This window comes from Neodiprion lecontei, chromosome 2 (assembly GCF_021901455.1).
Source record: "Neodiprion lecontei isolate iyNeoLeco1 chromosome 2, iyNeoLeco1.1, whole genome shotgun sequence".
NCBI lineage: Eukaryota > Metazoa > Arthropoda > Insecta > Hymenoptera > Diprionidae > Neodiprion > Neodiprion lecontei.
The window spans coordinates 34,338,925-34,359,428 of NC_060261.1; the positions used below are offsets into that span (position 1 = coordinate 34,338,925).

Below are 20,504 nucleotides of genomic sequence, written 5' to 3' on the forward strand. Positions count from 1 at the left end.
GTTAAATCAGCGGGCAATCGATCGATCCGCGAATCGGTGTCTAATACTACACTTGTTATAGGAGGGATCAGCCTCATTGAATTATAACGAGATTTACGCACCGTATCTTCGCCGTCCAGGCTTGATCCAATCTTGATATCGATGGCACAGAGACCCGATTGTCGTCGGTAGCGCGATTATTTTTCCTGACAATCGGTGTTTGTTTTGCTACTCGGGTGAACGACGCAATACAATATCAATTTATGCGATTAAAGTATCGATCGTTATCATTGTCTTGCTTACTTAGTACCTATTTGATATAGCAAGTCAAAGATAAATGAATATTTTCATCTGATATTAAAAAATTTTTCAATGAAACTGTAAATTATTGAAAATCCTTTTTCGCTATCAAGACTTTATACTGGAATTTCCGAAATTTTGATTTCCGATGCACCGTTTCAAAAAAATGTCAAATAATCGATTAATCGATTAATTTTGACCGATTCCATCGAGTCGTGTTCAATTCCTTTTTTGGAATCGCTTTTATTTTCAGCTTACAATTAGTAGCCATCGCTAGTAACGGGTACTCAATTATCCAGTAGCTTGTAAACACCGGTTTTCCCTCTCTGTCAAACACCTAATCTTGCGTATAACTTTTGCGATTGTGCTACGAGTCTTTTTTTTTTTTATTTATTTTGATGTAATCTCGTCTAAAGCGATCGGCGTAACAATGAGCCTCGATTTTTCTTTTATTTCTTCAATTTTAAATTAACGTTCTCGACAATAAGAGGGGGGAAAAAGGGCTCGTTATTCATATTGTAATTACAATCAGTCCCGGGCTAATTGGGTTCTTTTTTAGAGCGGAACGGGAATAAATTCGAGCAACTGAATTTCACCCTCCGCGCGGAATTAGTACCTGTATTATATCGAGGGCATTCCGCGTAACAGGTAGCATAATGTTTGTCATGTTCTACCAATAAAACGAATTTATCGTTCGCAGCCTCGTTCGGATAAGATTATCTGAACGAGTTGTAGTGCGTAAACACGCTAAACACGCGTGTCATCACTGACCGACACCTGGGCCTCGACTTAATCTTAACGATCGTTTTTCCCGGTCCGCGGAAAAACCTGGAAAACCTGGAATTGTCAGGATATTTAAGAGGGGTCATGGAAAACCTGGAATTGTCCATGAAACCATGAGTTCCCTATCATGGGAATTTGGAACGAGTTTTTGAGGTACCTAACAAGTTTACTTTTTTTCGTCGAGAAAACAAATTGGCTTAAACTGACTTTTTTCTACATTATAGTTTTCTTCAATTCGAATTGAATAGGTCAATAAGCTGAACGATTTAGGTTTTAATAACTTACTAGAACTGGGAAAGTGTCAGGGAAAAATAGGTTTTAGGTCCTGGGAAAATCTATAAATGTCACGGAATTTTTTTCACAAATAACTGTGACCACGCTGATTACAGTTAAAGCCTGTATCCTGTTACCAGCAGCAATTCGAGGCTAACTACTCGCTGGCGAATGTCGATGTTACCCGTTAATATATCAACCGTCGAATAGCTCGGCTTCATTTTTCGTAATCAGACACCGCCTAAAAGCTATGCGAGTGAGGCCTCCAATTAGCCATGTCGCAGTTTTTCTCTAATTTCACTGAATTCGCTGTTCGGCGTGAAAAGCTTTTCGTTTCACGGGAGTTACATTTTTACCGTTTATTACGCGAATCGAGATAAGATTTTTATTAATAATCTCCTCACCTGACCGAGTGGTTTGAAATTCAAACCAACAAATAAACCGATGCAAACTGCACTTTTGATAATATCTTCCGATCAGTTTGTTGGCACGAAAGTCAATGAACCGAGTGAAACAAGCACCGAATGAAGAAAAATAGTCCTGGTAACTACACTGAGAAAAATTTCAGTTGGCACGGTGACTAGAAGAATTGAGTAAAACAGGCATCGTTAAAAAAACTGTTTGAATATTGTTAGTATATCGAAAAACGAGGTGCGCGTAACCATTTTGCGCTATCGTCGATCCTTTTTTGGTAATTGCAACGCAAAATCAGTTTGCTCGGTTTACCGTACTTCTTTAGTTAAATAGGGGAAAGGGGGGTAGCCCCGGCCAGTTTTCTATGTCTATGTGTATGCCAGAAATTAAGGTTCAATAATTAATCGGAATCGCATGAATATTTCAACAAATATATATTTCAACAGAATATCGAACAAAAAAAATTATAAATTATCAACAGCTTAAAAACAAAAAATGTTAATTTCTGGCTTAAATTCATCCTCCGAAAAAAAGTGGCGGGTAGCTCCGGCCACTGCGATATTTAATTCCGAAATCGTTCTTTGGCTACACAAACGTCACACGTGTAGTATAAATCGCCTGGATTTATATCAACGCATTCTTCGTGAGCCCAGTCTTGACATTTGTGGCATCGGATCCAGTCCTCGTCAAATGTTTCGCCACAAATCACGCACTCGGCGTCTTTCTTTTGGCACGCGATTTCGATTCAGCTTTTCTTTTTGTGACCTTCCTTTTTTTCACCGCGATCATCTTTTGCTTTTTTTCGGAACTGCTGATTTCTCGATCAGCTGATTTTGATAAGGAGATGACGTCAAAATCTCACTTCTTTGAGTTCTTCTTTTTCGAACGGACAGTCTCTTCTCTGAGGCGTCTGGTAGAGGCAACAAGGTATTCAAAACATCGCTAATTGTTTCAACGCTGTTGGACGTGCGATTAATCGAAATCTTCGTCTGGCGGGTAGATGACGGTCATGTCGATGTTCTTGGGTGGTTATCGCGATCTCCGGGTAGTGCAATTTTATGAAATTTCGATAAGAAATAGGCCTTTGAATAAATTCGTTTTTTAGCAGAATTATGGCTTCAGCACTAAAATAAATCTTAATTTTTCCAAACCAAAAATTACATGTAAGATTTAGTGCAAGCATTAAATTTTCGCAACAGTTACAAGGAAATATAGCAACAGTGATCGTAATGAGAAAGAGTAGTAACGGATACTAGACTTTCCGGTAACAGCTAGAAAACTAATTTTCATTTTCTACCTAGAATTAGATTTTCCGATAGTGGTAAAAAATGAAAATGGTTAAGGACCGAGCGGCAACATGAACTAGAAATTTCTCTCACAATCAGTGTGCCGTGTTTCTCGCAATTGCAAAGATACTTTGCAGCAGTCGAGGAGGTACGAGGTGTGCGGGTAATACAGAGATATCTATAGGTACACGTTACGAGCAGACTCGGTGACTGCATAATTTATATCGCTGTCTCGATCATTTTAATAGCACTAATTTGCGGCTATACGAACAACCCCACCTACGGAGTGGTCAACTACACCAGACACTGATTTGAAATCCGACACGTCGCGTCGCGTCGCTGCAACGTTCGTTATATTCAGCAGCAGCAGTAACACAAGCCAGGCGTCTGTTGTATTCGCAAATTGGTGTTAATTATTAACGCCATATTTTATATCGCGTTTTGTCTTACCGTTGTTAGGAGAAAGTCGGATCACCTCTTTGCGCAAGAAGATGAAATTTTCAAACTTCGGTATAGGGGAAATTTAATTTTTTGCCCCGTCCTCTTCTGCTTCTTCTTCCTCTTCTTTTCGCCCTCCTTTTCTCCCACTACTGCAGTTTCTTTGTCAAGGGAACGAGGCTTTTTCCGACGCGGCCATAAATGTCCCGCCGCTCGATCTTCCGGGTAAAAAATACGGGGTCGAGAAGCCTGCTGCGGGGGAAAGAAAGTACCTCAGGCAATTCATATACACCGTAACGATCCTCTCCGCGGCACCCCGAGGACCAGGAACACAGTCTTCCGCCTCTATGTACGGACGGAGACATAGACGCACATAGTTTCCGCCCGAGGTTATAGCCGATGCTTTTTTCTCCACCGCCGGCTAGGTAACTGATTTCACTTTTATCCCGGGCTAATTTATAACTAAGCTTCGAGGCCTCCTCCGTTCTCGGCTTTGCCTCTCCACGGGAATCTCGGCTCTGCCTACACCGTAGAAAATGGCTTTCTCCTCTTGTGGGGAAAGCGGAAAAGGAAAAACGACACGGGAAAATACGAGGGGAGGGGAAAAAATATTCAATCGGTGAGAAAACGATCAAATCCGAACGTCGTGTCGAAGTAGAAATTAAATTCCGTAGAATTCGTTCTTTTATTTGCTTTCTTTTTGCATTTGAAAATTATGGAGTGAAAGAGTATTACATACGATCAGGTCTCTTATCGAGAGAACTTTATTGCAGTGACAAGGTTGCGGCTAACTTGTTGAGAATTGATATGGAAAGTGGGCGTATCTTTAATAATAATCTCTCCTTCTTCTTCGGTCGGTGGGCAAAAAATTGATGCCAAAGACCGGTGACTGCAGCAGGGAAAGAGGATGACGAGGAGGGAGAGGGAGAGGGAGAAGGAGGAGGGTGAAAAAGTTTGAATCAGCAATTTCTCTCTCCCAGCTCCGGATATTTCCTACCTGCAGAAAACAACCGAGTTCAGCAGTAAATCTCTTGACACGTTTTTGCACAGTTTCATCCCTTTCTTCTTGTCCTTCCATCCTTCCTTCTTTCGTTCGTTCGTTCATCTGCCTTATCTGGAAGATCCTTTATTTTTGGACAATTCTAAAACGTGCTTCTCATCGATTTATGCATAATAATTGACGGCACTGCGGCAGATGACGCGAAACCGGATCTCGATCTCTTTTTTTTCTTACATACGGTATACTGGATATATTTTCACATTCTGCGGAATTTGAATAGAAAAATGGCATCCGCCACCAGAAAAACGTAAATTTGAAATTTACAAGGACCCGCGTGATTTAAAATATTCATATTTATTCGCAAATTTGAATATTAAAGGCTCGAACCGCCAGTAATCATCTCTTCTTTCTACACGTAAACAACAATCGATAGCGGATGAAGGTTCAAAGGACGAGGATCACGTTGTTGAATGACTGAAAATTCCTGAAAAGAATGCAAAGTGTACGAATTAAGGTCATGGGCGAAATAAAACCTCGCGTCTCGTTTTAACAATTATTTTAAATGCTTCAGGTATTTATTTAAACAAATGCCAACATTGGAAACATTGATAGATGTATGTCATATTCATATTTGAATGCCGCGAGATCGCATTTGGATTTTCCTTTTTTTTTTTTTTTTTTTTTTTAATTAAAATTACTTCAATCTTTTTAAATTCTTTCTCATGCAACGGATAATTCAAGACGCTCTATCATGACCGATTTCTCAGATGTAAGAACTAACCCGCACGAGTTTATTTTCTATTTTACAAAATGGTCCCGAAATGAAAATTCGGATACCAGTAAATCCTGAAGCTTTTCAATATATAATTCGTGAATCAGCGGTCCAATTATCGTAATTACAGGATCGTATCGAACTGAGGTAATATCAAGCGTTCAAGTATAATATTTCATCGTGCCCATTTTCAAGAAATCTGCACGCGGATCGAGGCTGAGAGTTTCGGATGGATAATCGAGCATCGATAATCTGGATTTTGTTTTTATTTCTTTTTTTTTTATTTGTAGATTAATTTTTTACTTTTCTTTCGCTTTGTTTTTAAATTTAAAACCCCACGATCAATCTAGACGGAACTTGTCACTTCAAATCACAGTGTCTCTTGGCTTGAAGGTCACTGACTTACACTTACAGTATAGTTATATAGTACACTTTGTTTTACTGCTTGTTTTTTTTTTTTTTTTCTTTTTGTCGTTTTGTTTGTTTGTTTTTTGTTAAATATTAAATTACAATCTTTGTCTTTGTGTGTATAGTAGTAGTAAACTTTCGAACAGTATAATAATATATATAGTATATGTATATATATATATATAATTATATGATGCTTATAGTGCGAGTCTCTTCGGTGGCCCCTTCATGCATTATCCTTACATTCTGCACGGGCGCTTGAAATTACGCGATGAATCGCATCACGAAAGAGGAAATAAACAACGATACACAAATACCCTCGCTTCAATATGCACCGTTCACAGTTTGTCGTGATTTTGATTCCTGTCTTTAACCACTAAAATGTATCTCGGGAATAAATGAATTATACATAAACCAGGTGGAGGGCAGATCGAATTCTCGCGTCGGGATGCGAGCAGCATAAGGTATACACGGCACCGTATAAATACTTAACCACCGTTGGAAGTGTCCGTTTGTTCCCCGGGCAGACCGGTTAATTATTAAACCGAAGTATCGCGAGTTTAACCTCCGAGTGAGTGTGTAATAAAAAAAGAGTGGTCTCTTTAAGCGTATACCGAGGGGAGTTTTTAATCAGTCGAATGAATATTTGACGAAGGCGCGGCGAAGAAGAACAAGAAGAACATGAAGGGGAACACAATGGGATGAGACGAAGATGGGGAAGACGGTGAGAGTGAAAATCCCGAGACGCGAAGAGAGGCGATTTTGAAAATAAATAAATAAGCAAATAAATAAATAAAGGAAGAAAGAAAAAACACCGCGTGTAATCGGAAACGTCGATTTCCGCCCGGGGCTCAGACCGATATCTCCTGTATCTGAACCCTCTTCTTGGCGCTGCCGGGTGTTCCGGGTTGTCTGAGTATGCCGGAACCGGAAACGCCGAGGTTGGGGGCCGGGGCCTTGGGCGGGGGTGGAGGCTCCGGCAGCGCGTCGTCTTCGTCGTCGTCGTTAATGCACTGGGGTGTGTGGGCCCTGGGCGTGCAGGGGCTGCGGCTGTAGGACGGGGGCTCGGAGATGCGTTTTCCCCCGCCGGGGGGCGGCGAGCACTGAAACTCCTGGAGCTGGAGCTCGAGTTCCTGGGCGAGCTTCGCCTTGTGGGGGGGAGGGCTGGAAGGCGGAGAGTCCGGAAGGTCGAGGGCCAGCCGCTGCTTCCCGGAGGCTTCGTCGATCCCGGAACAGCCGGCTTCGAGGAGTTCCTCCTTCTTCTTGTCGCCGAACGCCGAGAGGGCCGCGTTCCTGTCTCGCTGATGGTAGATACCGGCGAATATAAGGATGTTCAGCAAGAGCAGGAATATCCCGACGGCTATCGTCACCGTCAGCGCCGTCGTGTAGCTCTGGTAGTGGCTCGAGGCCAGCTTCCTCAGCAGGTTGTTGGGCGCTGGACCGAGGTTCGGCTGCTGCGAGGTTCTCGGCGTCGTCGGTACCGCGCTGCTCGACATGTTCGGCCCGCAGTCCGTCGTCGAGATTCCTCCTCCGGGCGAAGCGAGCGACGGCTGCGTCGGCGCAGGCGCGGGTAGCGGTGGCGCTGGGATCGGCATCGCCATGCTCTGCTGTCTCACAGCGCCCTCGTAGAGACTCGGACTGTCCGCCAGGTGGTGGTGGCGCATGCTTATCTCGTAGCCGGGACGGTGCAGCTGCGGGAGTAGGTTCAGCCACAGCGACATCTTGTGCCCCCGGTAGTGCGAACGCATCTCCGTTACTCGCAAACTCGCCTCCAGGTACAGCTGGTTTATAGAATCGTACGAGTCCCAGAATGGCGGACTTGACGCCAGCAGCGTCTCGGCCGAGCTTAACGGGCTCGCGCCGTTTGGGTCTCTGGAAAATATATATACACACGGGTGTCGAAAACATTTTCAAGACAATATGCGTGGGTGTCTGGAATATCGGTTTTGGCCGTTTATTAGCCACTCGTCGTTGACAACTTCTTAACTTTCCTCTTGGCTGTATATACTTAAAAAAGAGTTGAAACGATATGTTCACCACAAAAATTAACAATTTACCTCCTACTGAGGCTCCGCGGTTTTGCCTACAAAGAATCATCTCGGACTATTATCAGATGGACCTCTGTTTCTAGGTGTGAGACCCATTTTTGTCCAATTATATAAGATATATAATTACAGAGAACGATAAGAAGAGACTAATAATAAGAGAACGAGTAAACGAATTTTTTGTGACTTTTGGTTCCAATCGACGCCGTTCTTTTTAACTCGGTACTGATGCAATTTAAAAAAAAAACGTCGGTCAAACCGTTTGTAAATTTTTTTTGTCCGATCATGACTCGAAAGTGGATTAATCGATATGAATGAAATTTGGTTTCTTGGTTTGGCTTCGTTCAACTAAGAACCGATCAATCCGAGCGATTCGTGACTTCGTTTTCTGAAAATGACAATCTTCCCCCAAAATTCATTTTCCCCCACTTATTCAATCGATCACCGTCGGGTTGCTTAAATTGGTCGTTAGTCTTAATTCAGCTGTCGGGATTTGCATCTCTTCATACGTTAAACAGTCCGTTTCGGTAGAATTACCGTACGTGGCGCAACAACTGAAATGAGACCAACGTTCAACTTGATGCGTTATCAAAATTTGGTAAAACTGCAGTCATATCAGTGCACAATGTACGTATATACAATCACTACGATCTGGACTTTACGTTACAACATACGCCTACAGTCAGCGAAAGCTTTCAAAGTTCCATGAAACCAGTGAATTACCATGAAATATTTGGAAACCCTCCGAGATTCATTGATCAGTAGTGTATACAAAAATTGATAACAGGTCGATCCTTTGGCTCGATATGCGAGGTTTGAGAAATGGTGAACGTTGATTCGTATCACTGCCCGCGTAGTGACCGACCGTGAAAACTGATTCCAGTCGGCATAAAAACACGATGACTGATAGCGGATCCGTGTATTTCCCCATTTGTCAAACTCGACTCGTATATTAAATAGGCACTGCAGCGTTTAATGCGGGAGTTGCGATGCCCCGTAGGGGAGTTATATCCTTCTGGTCTCACATTTTTTTTTTTTTTACTCTCATGGTACTCGGGAGGGTCTTCCGAGTTCCGTAACCACCGGTGCCGATATAATTAGTGACCCTCGAGTGACCCGGTCAGCGTCGAAATGCGTATGTGTGCGTAGCTGAACGTGCGGAGTCGACGGTATATAATAAATTGTAGCAAACCGTCCGTTGTATGAATATTAATTCTACTTTAGCCTCGACGTTCTCTGGGAGATTTATGAGCTGCATAAAATTCCTGGCTTACACAAGAATTACGCGGTGTTGTGTTACGCATTTTTTCACGATTGAAAAAAAAATATTTATGCCTACGTTGACGTAAAATTAAAAAAATATTCATTTTCAAACGCAACCTGTTTGCTTAACATTTTTTTTTTTTTTCACACACGAAAGCTCTAGGCGTACTTTAAGCTCGATGCGTTCGTCTAGATGCTGACTCACGTTCGCAACGATCGTAGAAAAGTTTCAAGATACCAAGCCGCGGATTCCACGACCGTAATTTGCATAAGTTCCGAAACGAAAAGTGGGGAAATGTGTTGCACACGTATCCGAATGGGCATTCTCCTTTTCCCTTTTTCATTCTTTCTGTTTCCTTCTTCGAATCACCCCGTAAAAAACGCTTTCCAAAATGCTCCAAATCACCGTTCAAATCGTAGCTATACCACGTTTCTCTATAAAAGTAACCGACGATCAAACCCTGCAGGTACAAACCTACATAAAATTTACGATTTCCTTTTACCACTGTTGTACGTCCGAATCTCTTCCAGTCCCCTTCTCTTTTCCTATAGAAATGTTTTCATCCCTTGGATATTTACGCGCGGTAGGACAAGGGTCTGAATCTCCGATCTTGTAAAGAAAATCAAAGTACCAAAGGAGTTGCCTGTTAGTGGTTTCAATTTCCATTTCATTGGCCAGCTTAGAGAGACGTCAATTTTAGAGGTTGTTCAATTGCCCGTTATTTTTTTCGCCAAAACGACAGTGTTCTTTTGTTTACCATGTTCTTGTATACCGGAATTTATTCGTTGAATTTATGTCCAGAAAATGGCGAATCAATTCGTTGCAAATATTTGAATATCTTCTTAATCTTGTAATTCCGCGGTGTGATGGGAAAATATTTAAACAAAGTACGATGGCGTTATCCTTAATCTCGCGACAAATATTCGCTATTTGATTGAATTTCCACGATCAAACAGGACTTCGCTAAACCTAAATTTCTCATTACATAAACGAAACATAATGTGAGTTTATTCAAAAATGTTTATTACAGCTGGAATTTCCAGGTAGGAATTTTCCTTAAAAAAATTTTACCCGCTATTTTCATCTATCTACCCAATTCCTTACGGCAAGATTTCCTCGTGAAATATGCTCGGATGAAAATTGGGACGTTGAGTAAAAAAAGCGATTTCATTTCAATTAGGCATTTCGTTTAAAAATTATTGTTCCGGAAGGCTCTAGGCCGCCTTTTAATAATATGGAAATTTTTAGGGAACCCGCCGGAGGGTGAAAAATTGGGGAGCCAACCGTTGAAACAAGGTCTCTGATCGAGTTAGGCTTTTGTGTTCCGACACCACCGACCCATTACGTATTCAAACATATCGTTTCGCACTGAATCAAATATTTGCACAACATTATGCGTACGTCCGAGTACACATATAGTCGAATGAATAATTCTGTACGAACTCATCGCTGATATTTTGGTGTTGGAATTTTATGGGATTATTTCGTGGGACTCGGAGCACCCGATTCGTTACCGTGCGATTATACTCATAGAGTCCGTAATACGCGGTATCCGGGTATACGAGAATTTGAAACAATTGGGCGTATAATTAGATTCCGCATCTCATTTCGCAAAATCTCGTAACTCTCACGCTTGGGGTTTCGGTGCCTAAAAACTGCGGTATTTATGGGTTTAAACAAACGAATTACAACCAAGGTCCGAATCGATTTAAAACCGCGCTCCAGTCATCCTTGAAATTAATACAACAGCGTATTTCACATTTGCATATCTTTCGTTCTTTTAAAACACGTCCTTGGTGTTGTTTTAGTGTGATTTTCGTGTACACAAGAATGAGAAAAAGGCCAGTTTTTGTCAAATCCGACTAACGTTTTTCCGTGGAGGGGCCGAATGATTGTCGTTTTTTTTTTCTTCCTTTGTTTACTGTGATTGAAAATTCCACCGGCGTAAATCTCGGGTCTAAAAGCATCGGAATTCGATTCACGGGCGAGTTTTCTTCATTTTTCTGCTTCCGAAAATTCTGGTCTGGTTTTCCGTGTCCGTGGTTCACCCTCCTGATAGCACCGACGATAAACTAGGTACCTTACAAATTTTAGCCTTATCGTTTCGATGGGTCTCGAGATATCGTGTTCAGATTGCGAGGCGCGCAGTCTTCGAACGTTTTTATTCTCCGGACCTAGTTTCACGCTGTTTTTAAACCGAAATCGCCTCCATACTTCGGCGTTTAGGTGTTTTTTCCGATGGAAACAATAATTCAGCACAAAGATGTTCTTTTTTCAATCAAAAAGTTGATTGAATGAATTAAAAAAAAATTTAATATCTTGTACGCAAGAAAAAAATACATTTTATTTATCACAGTTCTCTGACCTTAAAAGCTGCGGGATAACGATTTTTTCTTTCCAAATGCTTCGTCACATTAACGTTGCGAGGTTGAACCTTATCGAAAAAAGCAAGGCAGTAAAAAAAAAGAACACTGTCAAATCCATGCGTTCTGTAAGGTTTTATCTCCTGTTGTTATTCTCGACTAATACGGGATGATTCGAGGTATTTCAAGCCAAACGACGTGCATGCTGATGAAAATATCATTTGTCAAAATGCATTATTATACATATAGGTAGACGTGGTTACAGATGTCAATCCAAACCTTCTAGTTACTAAAGCAATGGTCTGTAGTTTACAATATTTTTTCAGCTAAAAGAAGTCAAGAATATAACGGCATGAAAATATATCCAGGCTGGGCATAGTGAAAAATGAACATAGTAAAAAATACGTATCACGTAGTAGATTTCCCGCAACGGCGGCAAAGAAAACTAATTCTCACCTCTCAGGCATGACTACACTTTTCGTTTTATGGTAAAAAATGAAAGGACTCTCGCGGAGAACAATCTAACCCGAGCACGACTGTAGAAATTTATCTCGGCATAACGTTTCACCGCAATACCGCGTAGTTTTTGGTTAAAAGGACGAGGCGAGTCATTTTTCGCGGGGAATATCTCTCCGCGTAACCTTTCCGTCCATGACGCGAACCTTTCGGCCGGATCGAGTTTCCCGGCGAATCGTCTCGAGCCAGGCGAGAAAGGCGACGATAGCCGAGGCCGGCTGTCACCGAGGGTGAAATACAGGGTACAGGGTGAAATTTCGGACCGGGTGGACAAGCCGCTAATGGAGGGCTCGAACTTACCCTCGGCGGACGAAGTTGGCAAGGTAGTGGACGAGCAGTCTGGACAAAGTTTCGTCCGCGGTTGTGAAATTGGTACGCGTGGCCAAGGCGGAGGCCGTCGGCTCGCCGCGGAGCAGCGGAACCCCGAGGAGATAGGGCAGCTCGTCACCCTTCAGGCTGACCCTCTCGCCGGGTTGGAAATGGAAGAAGTAGCCCCGACCTCCGCCCGAGGAATGGAGCAGAGCCAGACGCAGCAGCGGAGCCGCGACCTGACCGTCGCCGAGAAGGGAGAGGAGGCCCTCGCATATCACCGAAGGACTTTGCTCGCCCCGCTCCCAGTCCGTGTACTCGTTCCGCAGGGTCGAATATATCTCGTGGAGGTGGTAGCGGTAGGTGTTCCTCACGTAGGTCCGGAGGATGCGATCTCGCCGCGTCTCGTTCAGACCCTTCTGCAAATCGGAGAAAACTTATCGGTCAGCCACTTCTCACCGTATTTCGTTGGGGGGTCGAAAAGTGCAATGGTCCTGTGACGTCAGAGTAATGACGACTCAATTATTTTTCCTTGCAATCCATTTTTGTTTTTCGCTCCCGTGAACGACGCAACGTAATATCAATTTGTGTGATTAAAGTATGAATTATTATCATCGTCTTACCTACTGAGTACCTATTTCATGTAATAAGCGTGAGATAAGTGAATGTTTTTATGTGAAATTGAAAAACATTTTTGATGAAACTGTCAAAACTATCAAAAAACGTTTCCGCTGTTAAGACTACGTACTGATATTTACCAAATTAGGATTAGGATTGTTAGCTGCACAATGCTTACAACTCATCTGAAAGAGATTTGTAGAATCAACTACGATCCATAGTGCGTTGGGCAAAAATTATGCAGATTTTCTGAATATTCGTAAAATATTGTCTCTTAATTTGGAGAGGAAGCTTCACCAATTTTTAAAGTATTTTTAGGAGCGTAAAAAAATCGATCGTTAGAGGCGTTGTTATTTATAATTTACTACCGATCGAAAAAAAATATCCCTTATCCCTCAGAAGCGTAAAAATTTTCCGAGTTTGAAATTCCGAGCTTGAGGAATACCAAATTTGTAATCTTCCCGAGTTCTTTTGCGGATTAGCTGATTGAAAACTTGATGTGGAATGGAAGGGCGAAGGTATAAGCTTGAATAATCCGAAAATCCCTGCGCGAGAAAAACGAAAAATCCACCCCGCTACGCCGATTGTAAAAAGCAAAAGGTCAGCTGCTTTCCGCCACGATCCATACATCCACATCCCGATATTTTACCCGTAGCAGAACTTTTATCTCCGCGCTTATCCGTGCAGGACGCCTCATGAATTGTTAATTTTCCGCCAGAGACACGCGTACGAGTGGGTGTAATATACATATTTTTTCATGAATTTCACGACAACGGAGGAGCGTTGATCGGAAGTTCGAGGAGTCCCGATGAACTCCACGTCGTAGCTTGCAACAACAGAAGCTCCCGGCAGCGAGCCATCGGGATGAATCTCTTCCCGCGATTGCTTGCTTTTTCACGCCGGATACAATATCCTCTCGAGCTGTTATCAAGGAGAACCTGCAGCACGTACGTACGTCGAGGTTTCTCACCCTTCACCATATCGAGCGGTATCAGCCTCTCTCCGAGCCGATGGCCGCCGATTTATCGGTCAATTTCAATTATCGGATATCCTTCCCGGCCGCCTAAACCACTCTGCAACCCGCGCATACTCCCCGGGAGTCCAGGAGCGATTCATTTATCTTGGCTATCCACTCACCTGAAAATCTTCGTCGGTAAGGTCCAGCCAGGCTTCACCTGAAGTTAATCCCATCAGTAAATCCCGCTGACCAAACGCCGCGTACTCAGCGCCGGGACCCGGGATCACCGATATCAAACCCGAGGATGCCGCCGTCGGCTGGAACGTCTGTGGGATTCGTTATTTTTCCACTTTGTTCCTCGGCTCGATATAATCACTCGCCCGAATGACTCGGACGATCTTTCAAGTCTCTCTCTCTCCCTCTCTCTCTCTCTCTCTCTCTCTCTCCGCCGTTGTTAGGCGGGTAGAATTCTTTTCTACTCCCTCGCATTTGCCTTTCGAAATATCGCGTCCCGGAATCAAGAAGAGTCGTTAAGCGCGGTTTCGGGGAAAATAATATATCGACGTACCGATACCGTTCACCGGGAGGTGTCTAATTGCCTGGAACGACGGCAGCGACTTCACCGTAAATAAAGAATAACGCCATTTTGCATCCGATCGAAGTACGGCTCGAATTACGCCGTCTTTGAGAGCCTGGCTTTTATTTCACTCCGGGGGATCGAGGATTCGAACGTTTGATCAGATTGGATATCTCACGTCGCCCGTGTAAATTCTAACGAAACTTCTTTGATACGAAACTCTGTCGACCGAATCGTCTTGGTTCTCACTCGTCGAAACTCTAAAGAAAGTAAAAATGCACGTTACGATACTTGGCTGGTTATTCCGACGGAACCGAGTTAAATTAAACGAACGAGAAGAAACTCTTGCTCTCATTTCATCCAAGGGTTACAAGCGTTCCAAATCATTCGTCAGGGTGGTTGTCCAACACTCAAGATCAGAGTTGAAACCCCTGTATCGACATCCCAGAGCTGGACAACAAAGTCGTAACTTGAGTATAACAAAATATCGAGCAAGTCAATAATTTTATAATACACCGTTATACGTAAGTAGGCAGTAAATGGTCCGGAATTGCGGGTGTAATTTACGATGAATTTAGGGAGCATTTAATAGGGAATTTCCATCTTCTCGCGAGGAGAAAGGCGCACGGAGAATGTATACTTTAGAGGCGGAGAGTCGCCTGTCGAAAGACTTGAAAGTTGGGGGAGGGTTTGTCAGCTCGAGGCCTTATTTCAGTGTCTCGCTAACCTGGTGGGCTGCAATGGGAAGAACGGCGCCGTCGACGAACGGGGCAAAGCCTGAGGTAAATCTTGGAGGATCGAGCCTGACGTCCAAAAGCTGTTCCAGGGATCGAAGCCGGAGACACGGGGCTATGTCGTCCGTCTCTACGTCCCCCGAGCACTCAGACTGCTCGGCAACGCGCCGCTTCACGGATAAAGGATCGCGCTGTATCGCCCACGAAGATAGAGCCGATCCGCCGAGGAGCACCACCCTTTGTACCAGCTCTGAAACAAGGAGAGCGAAAGCGTTACACGCAGAGAAAAGAGGAAGTTATTCTAAAATGTTGACGTTTCAGGGTCCGGAGAATCACCCTCGACCTTTTTCGGACGGTCGTCTATGTGTGTGTGTACGTATGTGATCAATTTTTTTCTCCTACCATATCTCGAGAACGTGTTATCGGAATTTAATGACTTTGGCTTTGATCGGTTCGGTACTTTTTCGATTATTCAAATAACAAAAATCCAAAAAATTAAATAAAAATGATGATATCTTGAGAACGAATTAATGGATTTGAATGAAACTTGATACCGTCAAGTTTTTCTTGGGTTGCTGATCACGAATCTAAGGTCAGATTTGCAAAATTTAAATTCGGCGTGTTCGATAGAATGAAAAAAAAAACTGAAAATATTTGGATCACGATGAAAATTCGTACCTGTCGGTTTTTTTAGGTATCTGGTCACGAATCTGAAGTCGAATTGCAAATTTCAAAGTGACGATCCAAAATAGGCGAATTTTATTTTAAAAGGTTCTGATTTTGGTAGAAATTGGAAGGTGGAGGTTTTTTGGTTCACCGATAACGAACCCAAGATTAAACTTCCAGAATTTCTAATTGTAGTTCCCTCATAGTGGTTCAAAATAAAAATTGTCATATTTTAATGTAATATGATATCCGAGGGCCTTAAAAGCGTTAATCGCGAATCTGAATTTGTAGTTCGAAACTCGAATTGGATGTTATTCTTTTTTTTCTCTACAAACTTGAAAACTGCAGTGTGAAAACGGTCGAGGTTCGAAGGCTCATGGCTAGTCTAAAGCCGCTTGTTCTATTTGATTAGCCCGGAAACGGGGGGCCGAATTTACTTAGAGTGATCTTGAGCGATATTCGTCAGTCTTTGCAAAGCTTCGACCGGTTATGTAACTAATTTCGATCTTTCGTGGGGTCTTCGATTTGAAGGAAACCCATCAATTTTCGAGTTGCTGCAGGGAATTTTTATGAAATATTTTTTTACGAGGATATTCGCCTGTTTCTTATACTTATGAGGAACTCGAGTTCCTTCCAGCCTGCCCAATTATAATACGACTAGATCTCCGATCAACTGATATACGCTTGAAATAAAAAATTTTGAAACACATTTTGTCGAATTCATCAAATACGGGGACAGAAATATTTTTTGCAGTTGAAATAAATTTTGCTTCACTCGAAAACGCTAATTACTATTTCGACCAATCTTTCGCTGATCCAAACATATTTGGTAAAATCAACAAATCGTTAAATCAACGATGGTCGCATGTTCCAGAAAGTTAACGAATTCCACATCCACGTAGTTGCCGACTTGTACAATATTGACGGAAAACGAAACGACCGAAACGTATGCAACTGAAATATTTGATTACCGCTACGGTTCCGTCACCGCGAAACACGTCTCTCGTGGAAACAGTGAATCTCACTTGTAATTCAGACAAGGTAATTCCTTCCGCTTGATCGGCAAAAAAAGATTGTTACGACGAGTGTAGCTGACAAGCAAAGGATAAGATAAGCCCATTCGTAGCAAGGATCACATCTGCAAGGACTCGAAAACGCGACCCTAGTTCCGCGTTGCCTCGGTTCAACCGCACCTTCGCGGTCTCTTTATTGAGATTTTAGGGCTACCATTTACTTTGTGTTTCTCTCAGGGCTTAGCAAACCTTCGTCATGTACAGCCGCCATCCTCTCTAAGCCCCTTGTATAGAACAGGAATGTAACTCAAAGCTTCGGGGCAGGTACAATATACTATATATATATATATATATATACACGTATGTATAAAATAATTTTCGCCCGCGAGATCAGCTGCAAACGGAGAAACGTATGCCTAGTTTTCACCGTATTTCAAGAGTCCTTCACTTATTGGTTCATGTATTCAAGTTGAGGGGATGAGTAGTTCTGAAATGGTAGACCGTGAAAAAAGCATAGGAACTGACAGACCCAGAGTGTACTCGGTGATCGAAAAATAAGGCGTCTACTCCGCAGGTTAGTGAGACATTAGGCGAAAAGAGAGCGCGCGGATCAAGTAGTACAAATCGTCGATGCAGTCAGACCGTTTTACGATTATCACTGATCTCCGTGTTTCCTCCGAGTATCGGTAATACGAACCTCAGAATTTTACCGCACTTGTCGATTACTTGAAATTTACTACGAGAAGAGAATAGATGGCGAAAGAATCGGTAAGAAATTCTCTGCAGTTTGGTGAGGTTAATTTACGCTCGAACGAAACAACAGGGGGATGAAGCATGCACAAAAAACTGATATAGCGTCGTGGAATCTCAAGTATCTCGTTGAATTTTCATCACGCATAATAAAATACATAGGTATATACATACTACGTATATATATATACACACACCTAATATCAGGGGTGATAAATACGAGCTTGTGAAAATTGAAACAAGAGACACCCTGTACAATGTAACTCAGGCCTGAGGCTAGCAAAGCCGGACTTTATAACCGGCTTCAGAAAGTATAGAGGGAGGTTTTTGTACTGCAGATATGTACCCCGGTATGTACACAGGCATCCCGTAGATCTATGTGTGCATGTACATAGGTGTATGTACATATCTAGCCGGAGTGGCGGAGGGCGAGAGTATTGTGTGTCTACCGAATATTAGGCTGGGGTTCGTTAGCGAAAAAGCGACATAATCCTGAGGGCAGTGCGGTTGCAGTTTTGTGCTCGAGTACATCTGCGTTCTGCTGTCATCTGCCTCTCTGTGTTTTCACCGCTTGAGGAAGCTTGTTAAACCTCGAGTATCTCGTGTCCAAGGATCGCAGTTCGCCGTTCTTTCGCGGTGAAGAGTTCCTCCTGACTCACCCGGAGACGCACGCACACTTGTATCTTCCCTTATGCTCTCCACTTGCCGACTCTTTCAGTTGTACAGCGAAAGGAAAATAGGAATAGATTTAACAAAATTCTCTTTACGGACAGAAAAAGTAACTTGTCTGAATAGGAACCTTTCTTAATTTTTTTTCATCTATCACCGATAAATTTTTCAAACGATTCACGGAGTTCGAACAGATCGCTAAAAATTTCACCCTACCGCAATTGAACGAGTTTTCCATGATTCTTTTTGTACTTTTCACTTTTTGTTCTTCGCACCATCATCGCTCGTGCGCGTTGACTCAGCGGACAGAATTGTCGTGCCTATTTGACCAGAGAATTGTTTCGAAGCGATTTCATATTTAATCACTTGCCCTTTGACTTTATAGAGTTTGTTGATTCAACGTCGATTTCTAGGGAGTTCGCGCCAATCTTGTGTCGATTTTGACCGGACGAATCCTTTGGAGCTTGAGCCCAAGTAAACAACATCTTTCCGAGCTTCAAGGCCCACCTTGTCTTCCGTTAACGAGTGAAGAGTATCTGGTTGGCTAATTGTAGGATTGAAGCTCGGTATTTGACCTTTGAGGTTTCGATTGAGTTCACCCGGGACGAATAGGCAAACAAAACTGCAAGCCCTGCACTCTGCTATATCATTTTTTTTCTCTCATTTTTTTTCCTTCTTATCTCAGTGATTTAAAGTTTCGTACAAGATATTTTTTCCGCTCAATTTACCCGCGACGTATTTTTTTTTTTTTTTTTTCTCTTTCACCCTACGTTACCGTCGAAGAGATAAACTTCCGCTTTCGAAAGCGTGGAGCTCAGCTTTCACGCGGTAGACTTCGATGCTGCACTGCAGAAGCTATCGGCTCGTGCTACAAAGTTTTCTCGATATCCTCCCGCTGAGAGGTTTGCCGATACGATTTCGCTTTATCTAGAATCGCTTCGCCGTTTTATTCCATGTTTGAAGTAGAGGAGAAAAGCACTTGTGGAAAAATGAAAAAAAAAAAAAACAAAATGGAAAATAAAAAAGTATAAAATATGGAAGAAAACTATTCCGCGATCGACCTCTCGTCCCCCTTTTCCGAGCGAAGCTTCGCGCGAACGAAGATTGAAAACAAAAATGCAATTCACATCACCATCTACTCGGGTAAAATCTCTTTCGCAAATCGCTCGTGTTAGCGGAGCCTGAAATCTGATCCTCGTTCGTAATTACCGCTAGCCATCGGTGAAACTGCCAAAAGATTGGCCAACGCCGCTCCCGTTCCGTGTCCAAGCAGCGTGATGCGTTCTGGGTCGCCGCCAAAAGCGGCCAAATTCTCCCTCAGCCAATGGAGTCCCGCCACCAGATCCATCAGCCCGAAATTTCCCTGCGCGCTAGCCTTGGAGCCGGTTTTTAGGAAGCCTGAAAAACGTGGAAAGCACAAACAGAAGCACATTATTGATATTGCAGGTACAATGTATATCTATACAATACGGTCGGACGTTATACTTTTCCTTAAATATAATGTATAACTGAGGAAATGAAACCGCGGGGGAAAAAAACCACTGTTTCTTTCTTGAGCCATATTTTCACCGCGGATTAAATTGAAAGGGAGCAGAATTATATGTATGTACGCTTAGAATAGAATGGAATGAGAGTTATTTTCTCCGCGAGAAGGTTATACGTGTGTGTATGTATATATATATATATATATATATGTATATATATATACCAAACCTAATTCACAGGGGCGAGGGAAGAAAAAAGAAAAGTCGAAAAAGAAAAATTCAGTGAATAAAATTTCAAGTCGATGATATATTATTTTTCCCGCGTGATAGATGGATAAGGGTCGGATTCTTATCTTCCTTTCTTGCTTCCTTTTTCCTTTTCTCTCCGTTTCACGTTTTTCCTTTTCTTTTTTAATTCTTTTCATAGCTGGCTCCGCAATTACATTCACCTCACGTAGCTTCGCTCTTGAGATCTGCGGCTGCGGGGGGCGGGGAGGGGAGGGGAGGGGAGGGGGAACGAAGCTCTGGATGCCCCGCAGAGCCGAATCGAACGAGGGGGTGGAATTCAAAAAGGAAAGAACTTCCGGATGGGGCGGAGACTATTAAACGCACTCCAAGCGCGGGGTAAAAGGAAAAAAAAGAAAATAAAAATAGCAAATGTGAAGAGTGCGCACGAGATGTATCCAAACAGGAAGACTACGAAGACGTATGACGTGTAAAAAACAAAACACCGATTGGCTTACCGCCGTCACTGATTAGCGAACGGAAGCGCCCAAAAAGAGAAAAATGTAAAACGTTCCTATCCGAACCCCTAATTTGTTTTTATTTTGTTTTTATCCCTGTGGCAAACGAACGGGAAAATTAGGTCGCTAATTGTACGGCATA

The 20,504-nt window shown here is 42.7% G+C and overlaps 1 protein-coding gene and 1 long non-coding RNA gene across 5 annotated transcripts in view; one reads left to right on the forward strand and one right to left on the reverse strand.

The window, feature by feature from the left end:
- Positions 1 to 15,157, forward strand: part of LOC124292871 — a 38,296-nt gene extending 23,139 nt beyond the window's left edge. Inside the window, exon 3 of the long non-coding RNA XR_006902816.1 lies at positions 15,019 to 15,157. This is a non-coding gene — a long non-coding RNA (uncharacterized LOC124292871). The remainder of the gene's footprint in view (positions 1 to 15,018) is intronic.
- The window catches only part of LOC107219027 (neuroligin-1), a 72,939-nt gene that overhangs the window by 30,365 nt on the left and 22,070 nt on the right, over positions 1 to 20,504 (reverse strand). For 2 of the 4 annotated variants that reach the window (XM_046731302.1, XM_046731301.1), the window contains 4 exons: positions 19,345 to 19,533; positions 15,031 to 15,287; positions 13,906 to 14,052; positions 12,142 to 12,569 (listed from right to left, as the gene is read on the reverse strand). In XM_046731302.1, the coding sequence (XP_046587258.1) occupies positions 12,142 to 12,569; positions 13,906 to 14,052; positions 15,031 to 15,287; positions 19,345 to 19,533 (1,021 nt within the window). Of the gene's footprint in view, positions 1 to 5,136; positions 7,526 to 12,141; positions 12,570 to 13,905; positions 14,053 to 15,030; positions 15,288 to 19,344; positions 19,534 to 20,504 lie in introns of those variants that run through there. The other 2 variants (XM_015657091.2, XM_046731303.1) reach the window with 2 other exon arrangements.